Source organism: Panthera leo, chromosome C1 (assembly GCF_018350215.1).
Source record: "Panthera leo isolate Ple1 chromosome C1, P.leo_Ple1_pat1.1, whole genome shotgun sequence".
In the NCBI taxonomy this organism is placed as follows: domain Eukaryota; kingdom Metazoa; phylum Chordata; class Mammalia; order Carnivora; family Felidae; genus Panthera; species Panthera leo.
In genome coordinates this window covers 187,934,122-187,952,098 of record NC_056686.1, presented here as the reverse complement: position 1 = coordinate 187,952,098, position 17,977 = coordinate 187,934,122, and the positions used below count along the sequence as shown (strand labels likewise).

General features: G+C 37.3%; 1 protein-coding gene across 3 annotated transcripts in view; it reads right to left on the bottom strand.

The window, feature by feature from the left end:
- The window catches only part of NBEAL1 (neurobeachin like 1), a 179,707-nt gene that overhangs the window by 33,001 nt on the left and 128,729 nt on the right, over nucleotides 1-17,977 (bottom strand). For all 3 annotated transcript variants that reach the window (XM_042949777.1, XM_042949778.1, XM_042949779.1), the window contains 4 exons: nucleotides 17,366-17,506; nucleotides 14,301-14,431; nucleotides 11,715-11,824; nucleotides 7,660-7,777 (listed from right to left, as the gene is read on the bottom strand). In XM_042949777.1, the coding sequence (XP_042805711.1) occupies nucleotides 7,660-7,777; nucleotides 11,715-11,824; nucleotides 14,301-14,431; nucleotides 17,366-17,506 (500 nt within the window). The remainder of the gene's footprint in view (nucleotides 1-7,659; nucleotides 7,778-11,714; nucleotides 11,825-14,300; nucleotides 14,432-17,365; nucleotides 17,507-17,977) is intronic.

Below are 17,977 nucleotides of genomic sequence, written 5' to 3'. Positions count from 1 at the left end.
CTTAATCCCATCACCTATTTCACCCGTTCCCACACACACCTCCCCTCTGGTAACTATGTTTGTTCTCTATAGTTAAGAGTATGTATCTTGGTTTGCCTCTCACTTCGCTTGTGTTGTTTCTTAAATTCGACATGAATGAAATCATGGTGTTTATCTTTCTCTGATTGGCTTATTTCACTTAGCATTACATTCTCTAGGTCCATCCATATTGTTACAAATGGCAAGATTTCATTTTTATGGCTGAGTAATATACCATATAGTACATATACAGTACATATAAAAATATATACATCTTCTTTATCCATTCATCTATCAATGGACACCAGTTGCTTCCATATCTTGGTTATTATAAATGATGCTACCATAAACATAGGGGTGCACAGATATTTTCAAATTAGTATTTTCCTATTCTTTGGGTAAATATCCACTAGTGGAATTACTGGATCAAAGGGTACTTCTATTTTTAATTTTTTGAAGAACTTCCATACTATTTTTCACAGTGGCTGCACTTGTCTGCATTCCCACCAACAGTGAACAAGGGTTCCTTTTTCTCTACATCCTAACATGTTATTTATATATTTTTGAATATGAAATTTATTGTCAAATTGGTTTCCATACCACACCAAGTGCTCATCCCAACAGGTGCCCTCCTCAATGCCCATCACCCACTTTCCCCTTTCTCCCATCCCCCATCAACCCTCAGTTTATTCTCAGTATTTAAGGGTCTCTTATGGTTTGCCTCCCTCACTGTCTAACTTTTTTTCCCCCTCCCCTTCCTCATGATCTTCTGTAAAGTCTCTCAGGATACACATATGAGTGAAAACATATGGTATCTGTCTTTCTCTGCCTGACTTATTTCACTTAGCATAACATTCTCCAGTTCCATCCACGTTGCTACAAAAGGGCATATTTCATTTTTACTCATTGCCAAGTAGTATTCCATTGTACATACAAACTACAACTTCTTTATCCATTCATCAGTTGATGGATATTTAGGCTCTTTCCATAATTTGGCTATTGTTGGAAGTGCTGCTATAAACATTGAGGTATAAGTGTCCCTATGCATCAGCACACCTGTACCGCTCGGGTAAATTCTTACCAGTGCTATTGCTGGGTCACAGGGTAGATCTATTTTTAATTTTTTGAGGAACCTCCACACTGTTTTCCGGAGTGACTGTACCAGTTTGCATTCCCATCAACAGTGAAAGAGGGTTTCCGTTTCTCCGCATCCTCGCCAGCATCTATAGTCTCCTGATTTGTTCATTTTAGCCACTCTGACCCGCGTGAGGTGGTATCTCAGTGTGGTTTTGATTTGTATTTCACTGATGAGAAGTGACGTTGAGCATCTTTTCATGTGCCTGTTGGCCATCTGGATGTCTTCTTTAGAGAAGTGTCTATTCATATCTTCTGCCCATTTCTTCACTGGATTGTTTTCCAGGTGTGGAGTTTGGTGAGTTCTTCATAGATTTTGGATACTAGCCTTTTCTGATATGTCATTTGCAAATATCTTTTCCCATTCTGTTGGTTGCCTTTTAGTTTTGTTGATTGTTTCCTTTGCAGTGCAGAAGCTTTTTATCTTCATGAGGTCCCAATAGTTCATTTTTGCTTTTAATTCCCTTGCCTTTGGAGATGTGTCAAGTACGAAATTGCTGTGGCTGAGGTCAGAGAGGTTTTTTTTCCACTTTCTCCTCTAGGGTTTTGATGGTTTCCTGTCTCACATTTAGGTCCTTCATCCATTTTGAGTTTATCTTTGTGAATGGTGTAAGAAAGTGGTCTCATATCATTCTTCTACATGTTGCTGTCCAGTTCTCCTAGCACCATTTGTTAAAGAGACTGTCTTTTTTCCATTGGCTCTTCTTTCCTGCTTTGTCAAAGATTAGTTGGCCATACGTTTGTGGGTCCAATTCTGAAGTCTCTATTCTATTCCATTGGTCTATGTGTCGGTTTTTGTGCCAATACCTTGCTGTCTTGAAGATGACAGCTTTGTAGTAGAGGCTAAAGTCTGGGATTGTGATGCCTCCCGCTTTGGTCTTCTTCTTTGATATTACTTTGGCTATTCGGGGTCTTTTGTGGTTCCATATGAATTTTAGGAGTGCTTGTTCTAGCTTTGAGAAGAATGATGGTGCAATTTTGACTGGGATTGCATTGAATATGTAGACGGCTTTGGGTAGTATTGGCATTTTAACAATATTTATTCTTCCAATCCATGAGCATGGAATGTTTTTCCATTTCTTTGTATCTTCTTCAATTTCCCTCATAAGCTTTCTATAGTTTGCAGCATACAGATATTTTACATCTTTGGTTAGGTTTATTCCTAGGTATTTTATGATTCTTGGTGCAATTGTAAATGGGATCAGTTTCTTTATTTGTCTTTCTGTTACTTCATTATTAGTGTATAAGAATGCAACTGATTTCTGTACACTGATTTTGTATCCTGCGACTTTGCTGAATTCGTGTATCAGTTCTAGTGGACTTTGGTTGGAGTCTATCGCAATTTCCATGTATAATATGTCATCTGCAAAAAGTGAAAGCTTGACTTCATCTTTGCCAATATTGATGCCTTTTGATTTCCTTTTGTTGTCTGCTGATTCTAGAATTTCCAACACTATGTTAAACAACAGCAGTGAGAGTGGACATCCCTGTCGTGTTCCTGATCTCAGGGGGAAAGCTCTGTTTTTCCCCATTGAGGATGATATTAGCTGTAGGCTTTTCATAAATGGCTTTTATGATGTTTAAGTATGTTCCTTCTATCCCGACTTTCTCGACGGTTTTCATTAAGAAAGGATGCTGAATTTTGCCCAATGTTTTTTCCGCATCGATTGACAGGATCATATGGTTCTTATCTTTTCTTTTATTAATGTGATGTATCACATTGACTGATTTGTGAATACTGAACCAGCCCTGCACCCCAGGAATGAATGCCACTTGACCATGGTGAATAATTCTTTTTATATACTGTTGGATTCGATTTGCTAGTATCTTGTTGAGAATTTTTGCATCCATATTCATCAGGGATATTGGCCTGTAGTTTTCTTTTTCTGCTGGGTGTCTGTCTGGTATAGGAATCAAAGTAATACTGGTTTCATAGAATGAGTCTGGAAGTTTTCCTTCCCTTTCTATTTTTTGGAATAGCTTGAGAAGGATAGGTATTATCTCTGCTTTAAATGTCTGGTAGAATTCCCCTGGGAAGCCATCTGATCCTGGACTCTTATTTATTGGGAGATTTATTTTTTTATTTTTTAATATATGAAATTTATTGTCAAATTGGTTTCCATACAACACCCAGTGATCATCCCAAAAAATGCCCTCTTCAATGGCCATCACCTACCCTCCCCTTCCTCCCACCCCCATCAACCCTCAGTTTGTTCTCAGTTTTTAAGAGTCTCTTATGCTTTGGCTCTCTCCCACTCTAACCTCTTTTTTTTTTTTTCCTTCCCCGCCCCCATGGGTTTCTGTTATATACACAACGTTGGGAGATTTTTGATAACTGATTCAATTTCTTCACTGGTTATGGGTCTGTTCAAGTTTTCTATTTCTTCTTGTTTGAGTTTTGGAAGCGCATGGGTGCTTAGGAATTCGTCCATTTCCTCCAGGTTGTCCAGTTTGTTGGCATACAATATTTCATAGTATTCCCTGATAATTGCTTGTATTTCTGAGGGATTGGCTGTAATAATTCCATTTTCATTCATGATTTTATCTATTTGGGTCATCTCCCTTTTCTTTTTGAGAAGTCTGGCTACAGGTTTATCAATTTTGTTTACTTTTTCAAAAAAACCAGCTCTTGGTTTCATTGATCTGCTCTACAGTTTTTTTAGATTCTATATTGTTTATTTCTGCTCTGATCTTTATTATTTCTCTTCTTCTGCTGGGTTTGGGGTGTCTTTGCTGTTCTGCTTCTCTTTCCTTTAGGTGTGCCGTTAGATACTGTATTTGGGATTTTTCTTGTTTCTTGAGATAGGCCTGGATTGCGATGTATTTTCCTCTCAGGACTGCCTTTGCTGCATCCCAAAGCGTTTGGATTGTTGTATTTTCATTTGTTTCCTTGTATTTTTTAATTTCTTCTCTAATTGCCTGGTTGACCCATTCATTCTTTAGTAGGGTGTTCTTTAACCTCCATGCTTTTGGAGGTTTTCCAGACTTTTTCCTGTGGTTGATTTCAAGCTTCATAGCATTGTGGTCTGAAAGTATGCATGGTATGATCTCAATTCTTTTACACTTATGAAGGTCTGTTTTGTGACCCAGTATGTGATCTATCTTGGAGAATGTTCCATGTGCACTCGAGAAGAAAGTATATTCTGTTTCTTTGGGATGCAGAGTTCTAAATATATCTGTCAAATCCATCTGATCCAATGTATCATTCAGGGCCCTTGTTTCTTTATTGATCTTGTGTCTAGATGATCTATCCATTGCTGTAAGTGGAGTATTAACGTCCCCTGCAATCACCACATTCTTATCAATAAGGTTACTTATGTTTGTGATTGTTTTATATATTTGGGGGCTCCCATATTCAGCGCATAGACATTTATAATTGTTAGCTCTTCATATGGATAGACCCTGTAATTATTATATAATGCCCTTCTTCATCTCTTGTTATAGCTTTTAATTTAAAGTCTACTTTGTCTGATATAAGTATGACTACTCCAGCTTTCTTTTGACTTCTAGTAGTAGCATGATAGATAGTTCTCCATCCCCTCACTTTCAATCTGAAGGTGTCCTCAGGTCTAAAATGAGTTTCTTGTAGACAGCAAATAGATGGGTCTTGTTTTTTTATCCATTTTGATACCCTATGTCTTTTGGTTGGAGCATTTAGTCCACTTATATTCAGTGTTATTATTGAAAGATATGGGTTTAGAGTCATTGTGATGTCTGTAGATTTCATGCTTGTAGTGATGTCTCTGGTACTTTGTGGTCCTTGCAACATTTCACTCACAGAGTCCCCCTTAGGATCTCCTGTAGGACTGGGTTAGTGGTGATGATTCCTTCAGTTTCTGTTTGTTTGGGAAAACCTTTATATCTCCTTCTATTCTGAATGACAGACTTGCTGGATAAAGGATTCTCGGCTGCATATTTTTTTCTGTTCATTACATTGAAGATTTCCTGCCATTCCTTTCTGGCCTGCCAAGTTTCAGTAGATAGGTCTGCTACTACTCTTATGTGTCTACCTTTGTAAGTTAGGATCGGATTATCCCTAGCTGCTTTCAGAATTTTCTCTTTATCCTTGTATTTTGCCAGTTTCACTATGATATGTCTTGCAAAAGATTGATTCAAGTTACGTCTGAAGGGAGTTCTCCGTGCCTCTTGGATTTCAGTGCCTTTTTCTTTCCCCAGATCAGGGAAGTTCTCAGCTATGATTTGTTCAACTATACCTTCAGCCCCTTTCTCTCCCTCTTCTTCTTCTGGAATTCCTATGATATGGATATTATTCCATTTGATTGCATCACTTAGTTCTCTAATTCTCCCCTCATATCCTGGATTTTTTTAATCTTTTTCTCAGCTTCCTCTTTTTCCATAATTTTATCTTCTAATTCACCTGTTCTCTCCTCTTCCTCTTCAATCTAGCTATGGCCGCCTCCATTTTATTTTGCACCCTATTTATAGCATTTTTTAGTTCCTCATGACTATTTTTTAGTCTCTTGCTCTCTGTACCATTAGATTCTCTGCTGTTCTCTACGCTTTTTTCAAGCCCAGCGTTAATTTTATGACTATTATTCTAAATTCTTGTTGTGTTATGTTGCTTAAATCGGTTTTGATCAATTCGTTAGCTGTCACTACTTCCTGGAGTTTCTTTTGAGGAGAGTTCTTCCATTTCGTCATTTTGGGTAGTCCCTGGGGTGGTGTGGAACTGCAGGGCACTTCCCCTGTACTATCTGGAGAAACTTGTGTTGGTGGGCAGGGCCGCAGTCAGACCTGATGTCTGCCCCCAGCCCTCTGCCGGGACCACAGTCAGACTGGTGTGTACCTTATCTTCCCCTCTCCCAGGGGCAGGACTCACTGTGGAGTGCTGTGGTCCCTGTCTGGGCTGCTTGCACACTGCCAGGGTTGTGGTGCTGCTTTGATGGGATCTGACCAAAGGCATATTAGATGGGGTGGATCTTGAAGGTGCACAGGGGTGGGAGGGGCAGGCTTAGCTAGCCTTGCTGTGGGAGGGGCCCTGCAGCACCAGGAGGGAGGCAGGTCCGTGGGAGGGATGGACCCACAGAATCAGTGTTGAGGGTTTGCGCAGTACAAGCAAGTTCGGTGAGAGGAACTGGTTCCCTTTGGAATTTCAGCTGGGGGATGGGAGAGGGAAATGGCGCTTCCCAGCACCTTTGTTCCCCCTGCAGAGCTCTGTCATTCAAGGTACAACAACTCTCTCTCCCTGCTCTCCGAGAGCAGAGCTATTGACTTTTAACATTCCAGATGTTAAGTCCCGCTGGCTGTCAGAACTCACGGAGTCCGGCCCTTCCACTTTTGCAAGCCAGACTTCGGGGGCTTTGTCTTGCCTGGTGGGCTGTCCCTCTACCGTCCTGGCTCCCTCCTACCAGTCCGTGTAGCACACACTGCCTCTTTGCCCTTCTTCCGTGGGCCTCTTATCTATGCTTGGCTCTGGAGAGTCTGTTCTGCTAGCCTTCTGGTGGTCTTCTGGGTTATTTAGACAGATGTGGGTAGAATCTAAGCGATCAGCAGGACAAGGTGAGCCCAGAGTCCTCCTACACCACCATCTTCCCAGCTATCCTTATGTTTTTTTATTTTAGTCATTCTGACAGGTGTAAGGCGATATCTCATTGTGGTTTTGATTTGTATTTCCCTGATGATGAGTGATGCTGAGCATCTTTTCATGTGTCTGTTGGCTATCTGTATGTTGTCTTTGGAAACAGGTCTGTTCAGGTCCTCTGCCCATTGTAAAAATGGGATTATTTGTTTTTTGGTGTTGAGTTGTATAAATTTTTTTTTCAATTTTATTTGAGAGACAGAATGTGCACACAAGCAAACAAGCAGGGGAAGGGGAGAGAGAATACCAAGTAGCTCCATGCCCAGCGTGAAGACCTACATGGGGCTTGATCCCATGACTGGCAGATCACAACTTGAGCCAATATCAAGAGTCGGACGCTTAACCAACTGAGCCATCCAGGCGCCTTGAGTTGTATAAATTCTTTATATATTTGGATGTTAACCCCTTATCGGATATGTAATTTGCAAATATCTTCTCCCACTGCGTAGGTTGCCTTTTTGTTTTATTGATGGCTTCCTTTGCTCTGCAAAGTGAAGATCTGCACATATACTCCTAACTACTATTTAAAACAACCACACATCAGGGGCACCTGGATGGCTCAGTCAGTTAAGCGTCCAACTTCAGCTCAGGTCATGATCTCACAGTTTGTGAGTTCGAGCTCCAAGTCAGGCTCTGTGCTGACAGCTCAGAGCCTGGAGTCTGCTTTGGATTCTGTCTCCTTCTCTCTCTGCCCCTCTCCTACTCGTGCTCTGTCTCTGTCTCTCAAAAATAAACAAACATTAAAAAAATTAAAAAACACACACATCAATCTCTTAACCTTTCAAATAAAAAAGATCATTTAAACTATTTTTAAATGTCTTTCTCATGTCCAAAATACCACGTATAACCACCTATTAAATAATACTTCCCATTGATTGAATACAAGATAAAAAGTATATAGGCTATACCTTCATAACTACAGTAATAGAAAACATTGAGTGCTTCTACTGCAGCTGGACCCCTCTGTTTATAGCCAAAAATCAGATCTATCCATTCATGAAGATGAGCAGAAACATATTCAGACTCCTAGAAAAAGAACAAATAATAATAGAGATACCTTCTAACAACAATGTAAATATGAGTCTTTTTAAAAAGTAAATCAAGCATTTCTACACAAAAATGTTACAACTATAAAGAAAATTATATCAAAATCATGTTAAACATTTGATCAGCATCTACTACATATTTTACATATATTCTATCTAGTACAATATAAACATATTTATTAATATTTAATAATACAAAATATCTCTTAACTAATGGCTAAAGAAAATAACTCAAATATTCTAATAGCCCAAATATCAACAACAAAAAACTTAATGATGGCTATGGATGCATCTTTCTTGTTAAATTTCCATTCACATAGCCATCTAGAAACTCACTTCAAAGAAACAAACCAGTTGGGGTAGATTAAAGATGGCTGAAATCACCCCCTCCAACCTACCCAACCTGATACCACCCCACTAAAAAGGTGGACTGGGTGGCAGGCAGAGAGGCTTGAAGGACCTCCTGAAGCCTGTTAGTGATGGTTTGAAAGACAATATGACAATTGTTATTGGAGACGGGAGAAAAGGGGATTCAAGTTTAGTTCTATCAAAGAGAGAAAGAGTACCTAATTACCTCATGAATCTGGGGTAGAGATTTTTTTTTCAGTTTCTATTTTAACTCCAGTTGGGTAACATACAGTATAATACTAGTTTCTGGTATACAATATAGTGATTCAACACTTCCATACAATGGGTGGAGGGACGGGTTAAATAGGTGATGGGAATTAAGGAGTGCACTTGTTGTGATGAGTACCTGGGTATTGTATGGGGATGGGGATTTTCAGGCAAAATGTTTTTAACTGATAATTTGTGCTTTTAACTGCCTGTGATAAGGCGTAGAAGGAGTAACATGAGTTTAAAAAAAGAGCTATTTGGATTTTAAGCATAATTTAAGAAAAATATAAAGGAGCAGGTCTTGCTGGGTTCCAAATAAAATTATTTCTCATTTTCAGGATACTAGAGAGCAAAGACTCTTGAAGTGAGAAATGGCCAAGGTCAATGATGAAATCAGTGTGTAACCTGTAAAATATGGTCTCAGGTGAATGTTTAGTTCAAGAGTGTAGCTGTGAAGCAATCTGTTCACACCTCAAAGATTTCAGGCTGTGCCACACAGACCCACTCAACTAGAAAAGAGAATATCTTAAGAATCTTTTTTGCTTTTTATAACGCTTTATTTTATTTTTGAGCCAGAAAGGTCAGAGAGAGAGGAAGACACAGAATCTGAAACAGCCTCCAGGCTCTGAGCTGTGAGCAGAGCCTGAAGCGGGACTTGAACTCGCGAACCGTGAGATCATGACATGAGCCAAAGTCGGACGCTTAACCAACAGCCAACCAGCCTCCCCAATATCTTAAGAATCCTAAAGGTATTTTCCCACATTAGCTTCCAGCTTGGCCCAAAGGAAATAATGGATCATATTCTAAAATAATGTGAAATGGTTTTTATCCGATAATACTGATGCATAAGAAACCCATTAAATTTTAAAAGAAATTATATTAGTTCAGACTGAAGTAAGTAGAAACTGTTAAAAAAAAAAAAAGATGAGAGACCTTTGATATTTAATTTACTGTGGTTAGGTAAGAGGCTGACAAAGATACTCATGCAATTTTTTTTTTTTTTTTTTTTTTGAGGTAAAAGAGAGAATGACTCAAAATAGGAAGCTAAGAGCCAAAGGGTAAAACAAAAGAGCCACAAAGAACCACTGGAATAGCACTGGGCCCTGGTAAAGGAACTGAAAGCATGTCCCTGTTGGAATTCTGAATTGCTATAAACCAATTACTGTTACATAGCCCTTGTTTTTCTCTCCCCCACCCTTTTTGAAATTAAATTATTTGCCCAACGTGGGGCTGAAACTCATGACCCCAAGATCAAGAATCTCATGCTCTACCAACTGAGTCAGCCAGGTGCCCTTTTTAATCTCCCTTTTGAATGAGACTGTCTATTATAGTTCTCCTGTCCTAGTCACACCACTGTTGTTATGTGGGGGCATATAACCGGTTTCTTTAACTCCACAATCTTCAGATGCAAGAGGAGACACACCTGTATAGTTTTGTGCACAAATAGATTTGATTTAGATTATTAAGAAGATTCTGGACTTCAGACATCATGCTTTAATGCAGGGATCAGCACACTACTTACTGCTTGTGGACCAAGTTTTACTAGCTCAAAATTTCTAGAATAGTAGAACACAGCCACGTCTAATTTTTTTTTGCACTATAGTGGCAGAATTTTGCCACAGACCTTAAAGCCAGCAAAAATATTTACTATCTGGTCCTTTTTTATAGAAAAAGATTGTAGATACCTGACTTGAAAGTCCCTGACATGAGCCTTTGGGAGGATCTTAAGAGGAAGTATGTACATTTTGCACATAGGAGGAATGTAAATAATTTGTAGTCAGAGGGCAGACTGCGTGTGGTGGATTAAATATGGTTGCAAATTCTTTTTCCGTCCCACCATTGTGAAATGGAGTTTACTTTCCTTGCTTGCTTTTTTTTTTTAAGAGAGAGAGGGTGCAAGTGAGCGGGGAGCAGAGAGAGAGAAGCAGGGCTCACCTGAGTGGGGCTTGGGCTCACCTGATGAGGGACTCGAACTCATAAACCATGAGATCATGACCTGAGCCGAAGTCAGATGCTTAACGGGTTGGCCCTACTTTCTCTGCTCTTGAATCTGTACTGATCCTATTACTGTTTGACAGGGTGACAGAAGTGCTGTGACAGTTCACAGACTTAAGCTTTAAGAAAGGGTAGAAGCTTCCAATTTTGTACTCTTTTCTGAGCTGTGGACATGTAGATATCTGGCTACCTAGCTAGAGAGACTACATGAAGAGGAGATATCTTGAGAATACATGGAAAGAGAGAAAAGTCCAGCATTCCAGTGTCTCAATGCAACCTCCAGATGACCTCAACCTCAGCTGTTATATGCCTGCAAGGCTATGAGAACCTCAACAAGATGAGATTTGTTCAAATGAAACCAGCCAACTCACAGAACTGTGAGAGATAATAAAATGGGTTTATTTTAAGCCTCTAAATTTTGGATAGTTTTTTTATATAGCAATACATAACTGAAACACAGGTTTCTAATATTTTAATATAAGGAGCGTGTCTTCCTAAAATCCTGGACCCTTACTTCGTGTCATAGACACTATAGAGGAATACATCTGAGAAATTCCTGGCTAGCTAGTAAGTAACAGATTATTTTTCAGAGTTGCTTAGTTTTTTTCCCAACTCCTTATTCATATATAATGTTCTTGAATTTTGTAAATTTGACATACTATGTATTAATGACAAGGCGTGTTTCCAAGTATTGGCCTAATTAGTTTCAGAGTCTGAAACATTTCAGTTTAGAAAGAGAACTAAGTGGACTATTGAAAGGGAAAAAAAAAACACATCATTTACAAAATGACACAATTATCAGTGCTTAACTCTCACTACTCCTTTAATTCCAAGCTGGAAATTCAGCTAAAAACGACTATTTTTTAAAGTGGAATTTAGGATTTAGCAGTTGTATTAAAAACTTACTGAAATCCTTCAGAGGACACAAAAATGTGCTCATTCTTGTTAGATTTGAAACAAATGTGGGAACTGAAAAACACTGAACTACACCACCTTGGTCGTTAGAATACTTTAAAATATAACAGGCAGGTACCTTATAAAACTGAATTGCTTTTTTTTTTTTTTTTTTTTTGCTATACATCCATTGGACTATACTATATTCTCACGATATCAGAAGATTCATTATCTCAAAAGAAATTACTACATTATACTTTCTACAACAGCATATATAACAGATGACAAGTTAATCTAGAAAAATAATTGTCAGATATACTTCCTCTGTTAGACTGTTCTTTAGTCCATTCTTCGGAAAACACATACATCTCTATCTTAGTAATCTGTCTAATAACTAAACACAAAAATCTTACCAGAGCTTTCCTGTGTTTATAGATGAAATCTTCAGCTGACTTAGCCCATTTGGGGAGAATGACATCATTTACTACATCTTTGGAAACTTGTAGACAACCCAAGTTAAATTCTAAGACAAGTAAAAAATAAATGTATCAAATCATTTAGATTTAAATAAATCAAGTAAAACAAATATGAGGGCACAATCCTTAGCAAAACTAAGGATTTTTAGTTTTTTTTTTCTTTAAGAGTAAAATGTGAGAACCAAGTTCCCTTCTCTTGATCTAAGTTTATTTAACAGGTAAAAACAATTCTTATCATATTGGAAATGTATTTTATCAGTTGATTAAAAAGGTAAATGAAAATAAAATGAAATTAGTTAGTACAAGGTAATTATTAGTTTTAAATTAGTTATTATAAGGTAAATCAGAAAACTAATTGATTTGGGGTTGAGAAGTGGGGAAAACTATAGATATGACCAAAAACTTAATCTAAACAAAAATGGAATATTCAGTATTCTTCTTACATTTAAATTAATTAATATAGTCCTTCTAGTGGTTAATTTACAAAATACAACTCCTTAGAACTTTTTTGGTGTAACTTATACTTTAAATTCACTCAATGGAAGTGTTATATTTGTCATATGGAAAAAATATACTTACATACCACTATTCTAAGTAGATACTGACATCATAAAGATTTGCTCATATAGTTAAAATGCAGTATTTTGACAAAAGTGTCCCAAAGATGAGGTTTTCTTGTTTATATGAGGAAAGAAAAGTGTTAAGACAAAAGACCTTCATAAAAGAAGCTGCCTTAAAATATCAGTGTGTTCCAAAGCTGGAGAGAGGTTTGAATGTCATAGAATGACAGGATGCACAGGGCCTGTGGCTTTGTTAACCCCACTACTGTGTAGCAGACATTGTTGCCAATGTGCTAACCATTCCTCCTTATTTGGTAACAGAATCTTGATTTTATTCAAGTATCCATCCTTGCCCTATGTTTTATGCCTGTAACAAGTTGACTGGTGTAGGGGTTGGTATACGACTCAGCTCTGGACAATAGGGAGAAGTTATGAGAAAGAATTTCTCACTCTTAAGAAATGACACAAAAAATTACAATCTACTTCTATTGTATCTGCCTATGATGCCTAGAAATGCTTCAGTCATTTGTAACCATGAGAGCGACTAGCCAAGGACAAAGTCAAAACACTTAGAAGAGCAGAATGAAAATACAAGAACTTGGCTTTGATGATGATGTTAAAAACTACCTGAACACCATCATAACTTGGGGGTTTTATTATGGAAAATACTAAAATTTTCTTGCCTGTACAATTCTGAATTGACTTTACTAATATTTGTTTTACTAATTAATATTATTATTTGTTGACATTCTAATTAATGTACTTTGCTTTCTCCCACCTAGCTCATTTCAAACAAAGAAGCAACTCACAGTTAGAAAAGGAGGCCAGTAGGACAGTAGTATGAGACAGCAAACTGCTCTAGTGCACATCAGAAATTGTCAAGCTAAGAGTATAACTTCTACATCCAAATTTAATCTCCTCAGCCCTCCTAGTGCAGATATCCTGCTTTGGAGGCTCCTATGGGTAAGAGTCTAGGATCAGAATCCATTAACAGACTCAGTTGATTTTCTGAAAGTGACCAATTTTAACTGCCTTACTCTGAGAAATCAGATGCCAACAGCATGTCCCAGAATGTATGATCAGAGGACAGAAAGCCCTGGATATGCTCTCCCTAGCATGGCAAATAACTCTGCTGAAAAAGCAAAGGGTCAAACATTAACATTACACACTAGGAGAGGAAAAAGAAGTTGGAAATGGTCCTTTGACACTGCAACTTCCCTTAAGAACACCAGTAGTAACAATCTTGTCATTATCTTATTGTGCTTAAAAATAAATCTCAAACTACTTCACAGAGGAAGTATTTGGGTATTTTTAAAGACCGTATTGGCTCCTTAATTCTCTACTTCAAAACATAATACGATTTTTCAAATATTGTGGTAATTTACACCCTGTCATTATTTTCAATTTGCCTTAAACCAGGAGTCTGCAAACTTGTTCTATAAAGTGTCAAAGAATATTTTTTGCTTTGTGAGCCCCATGGTCTCTGTTGCAACTAATCAAATCTGCTGTTATGTTATGAAAGCAGCCACAATCTGTATGTAGATGAACTGGTTGGGCTGTGTTCCAACAAAACTTTAAAAACACATGAGTCTGCCTGTGGATTTAATCCACGGACCCATAGTTTGCTAACCCCTGATCTAAATTTTCATCTTATCTAACTCAAACACTTTTAACCTAAGTGGCTAGCTATATGGCTGAAAGAACAATGGCATTTTTCCTTTCTAGTAAACACTGTACTCTAATAAATTCTCTCACCAACTCAAATTTGATTCATCATAGGCCAGTGTAGCATTTTCCTGGAAAAGTAAGACTACAACTGGGCATTGGTTAAACCCTATTACTAAACAGTACAGACAGAATGAACCTTAAATAATCTACAGAATTTCACAAAAATATCCAGAAAGGTATTTTTCAGGATCCTCCACTGGGACCCGTTGAGGTAAATTTTTAATCTATTTCTTACGATTTTGATTTTCCAAAAACTCTGGGAAATAGAAGAATTCAGGAATAAGTTCCTTCACATCATATGGATTGTCCATGAGAGCCTGCCAAGTGGCAGGGATGGAATGGAATTGTCGATCTGCACAGTCAAACCTGCACATGGAGATTGGAAGAGAACAGTGAATGAATACTGAAGGAGAGCAACAACAACCATGAAACAAACCTTAAACTCTCCTCATGTTTCCTAATGGTTAGAGCTTCTCTTTCATTAATTTTTCTCTTCATGTCTAAAAACACAATTTTCTCTCCTTCTTATGATAGCCTATCTTTCAAGTCTTGTTGCCAAGAACTGATACTGTAATTTTAATCACAAGTATCATCTTAGTCAAAGTAGCTGAAAACCAAATAACACTAGAGAAAATTTTCAAATAATTAAATTAAATGTTAACCTAAGAGACTTTTAAAGGACGGTCTAATTTTTGCTGAGGTAAATTCATTACAGAGAGTGAATAAACATTATTTGGATATTTTAAAACCACAGAGTTTAAATATCATTATTAATATACATGATTAACAACATCCATAGCAATGCTGGTTTAATCCCCTCTGTATAAATACCTTTACAAACTCTTCTGCTAAAAACCAGAGAGTGAGTTAGGGAAATAGTTCTGTGGCTAAAGCTTTTATATTTTATTCACATATACCATTAACTTATTTTATGTGTTTTAATGTTTATTTTTGAGAGAAAGTGCATGAGTAGGGGACGGGCAGAGAGAGGAGGGGACAGAGGATCCTAAATGGCTCTGAGCTGACAGGTGACAGTAGAACTCGAACCCATGAACTGTGGGATCATGACCTGAGCCAAAGTTGGACACTCAACCAACTGAGCCACCCAGGTGCCGCTAACTTTATTTTTAAGTTCCATCACAGGCCTACAGTAGTTGAAACAAGCTCAAGTAGTCATGTTGCAATTTTATTATACTTTCTCTATTCACAAAAAGCATCTTCTGTTTCATCTCCTTTGATATTATCTTCCTGGATTTACTTAGTAATGACTTACTGACACTGATGACTAATTTGACACTTTTTATTCCTACCAATCTTGTTTTGAGGTGCAGGTGAACTTGGCAGAACTCTGAATTTAATTATGGCTAATGATTGGGTCATCAATAACGTCTAACGATGGTGCATCCAAATTCAAGGAAATATAGTTTCAATGGTAGAATTTTTCATTTGGGTGGGGGAGAACAGCTTTACTGAGATAAAATTTACATATAATTCACAATTCAGTGGTTTTCAGTATATTAATGAGTTGGGCTATAATCACCACAATTTTAGAATATTTTCATCACTCCCAAAAGAAACCCTGGATCTATTAACAATCACTCTCCATTCACCCTATCTCCATTCCCTGGCAACTACTAATCTACTTTCTGTCTCTATGGATTTGCTTATTTGGGACATCTCATGTAAGTCATACGACATATGACTTTTTATGTCTGGCTTATTTCATTCAGCATATTGTTTTCAAGGTTCATCCATGTCGCAGCATGTATCAATCTTTCATTCCTTTTACCTACTTGTCGCCAAATAATATTCCATTGTATGGATATATCACATTTTATTTATTCCTTTATCAGCTGATAGACTGTTTCTAGTTTTTGGCTATTACAAATAATGCTGCTATGTACGTTTGTATACAAGTTTCTGTGTGAATATTATGTCTTCAAGTATTTTGGCTATATAGCTAGGGATGAACTACTAGGCCATATGATAATGCTGTATTTAACCCTTTGAAGAACTGTCAGACTGTTTTCCACAGAGGTTGCATCATCTTACATTTCCAACACAGGCAGTATATAAGGGTTCCAATTTCTCAAAATGCTCATCAACACTAGGTATTATCTGTCTTTTTTATTATAGCCATCACTATAGGTCTGGAGACGTTATCTCAATTTGGTTTTGATTTGGATTTCCCTGATGACTAATGATATTGAGCATGTTTTCATATGTTTCTTGGACATTTGTATATCTTCCTTGGAGAAATGTCCATTCAGATCCTTTGTTCAGTTTTTAATTGGGTCATTTGTCTATTTCTTATTGCATTGTACACTTCTAGATACAAGTCCCTTATCAGATACACAATCTACAAATATCTTCTCGCCCTGAATGTGTTGTCCTTTTCCTTTCTTGATGGTGTCTTTTGAAGCACAGAATCTATTTTTGAAGCTTTGTAATAAAATTATTTGATAAAGTCACTAAGAGCTGAAAAGACCCACTTACACTTTAATGTGGGGAAAATTACCTGCTATCATGGTAAATGTAACATTTGGAGATGGTTAATATGATATTGGGGACAGAATCTCTTCTTGAAAGCCAAGGTTTATTGTACAAAAATAGGAGTAATAGTTAATTTTGAGAGATAAAACTGTAAGCAAAGAAAGCAGAATAGGCAATGCTTAAATAGCTTGATTGGGTGGGTAGGAAAGGCAAAATAGTAATGCTAAAGAATAAGGCAACATGGAGACAAAATGTGAATAAACAGGGAGCTACCTAGAGGATACTTTGGAAAACCAAGGATTCATGAAGAAGCCTGTTTCTTTAGAATTATTAGGAAAGTGTGAAACATAGTAAGTTATAATTCTGACAGGTAATATAATACAATGGCATTACAAACCTGTGACAGTTATTGCTAATAATGTAATCCTTGTGATTAATAAGTATTTTAAAGAGAAATACATAAGCATTGGTTAGGTTTGAATTCCTGGCAGATATCTTGGATCTAGGTTGAAATCAGTTTAAACTCTAAATCTCTGGTAGGTTCCTAAAACCAGTAAGAATCACAAAGGTACGCTAGATAACAGTAAAAAGGAATTCTCCTTAAAGGTTACTTATGTAAGTCAATTGGACTAATCCATTCTCAAACTAGTTTGGCTATTTTTATCTAGAGGCTATGAAATGAATCAAAACCTAATACCAGAGAATAAAAAAGATAAGGCTCTGTTATACAGTACATGACACGAAGGCAAAGAATTTTCAACACTAACATGCAGTCTCAAGAAAACAGCTTATGTATCCAAAACATACCTTCCACTCTGAAGCTGGATATGAAGGGTGGTGAATGGTTCTGTGCGAATAAGATAGTGCATAACCCCAGCAGAATTTGAATAGTGAGTACCATAATGAAATTTATCAATAGTTCCCATAGGATCCTCAAAATTTTCATATCTAAAAAAATAAACTAAAGTTTTGTAACCACAACAGTAAAATTACATTAGGAGGACATTAAGGTTGTATTGCATTGTTAGAAACATAGTTTTTAAGAAGTCCTTATTAATATTATTCATTATGTATGTATTCATATCATCATACCATGTTAATAAATAAAAATATTTTATCCATTGATACTTCTTTTTGAACAATGTAGTATCACTAATAACTGGATTCTGAAACAGTCTCATACGATAATACATATTCACTATAGATAGATCAGAAAACACACACACACACACACACACACACACACACACACACACACACACAAAGGGGCGCCTCAGTGGCTTAGTTGGTTGAGCATACAACTTCAGCTCAGATCATGATCTCACCATTCATGGGTTCAAGCCCTGAGCCAGGCTCTGTCCTGACAGCTCAGAGCCTTGAGTCTGCTTTGGATTCTGTGTCTCCCTCTCACTCTCTGCC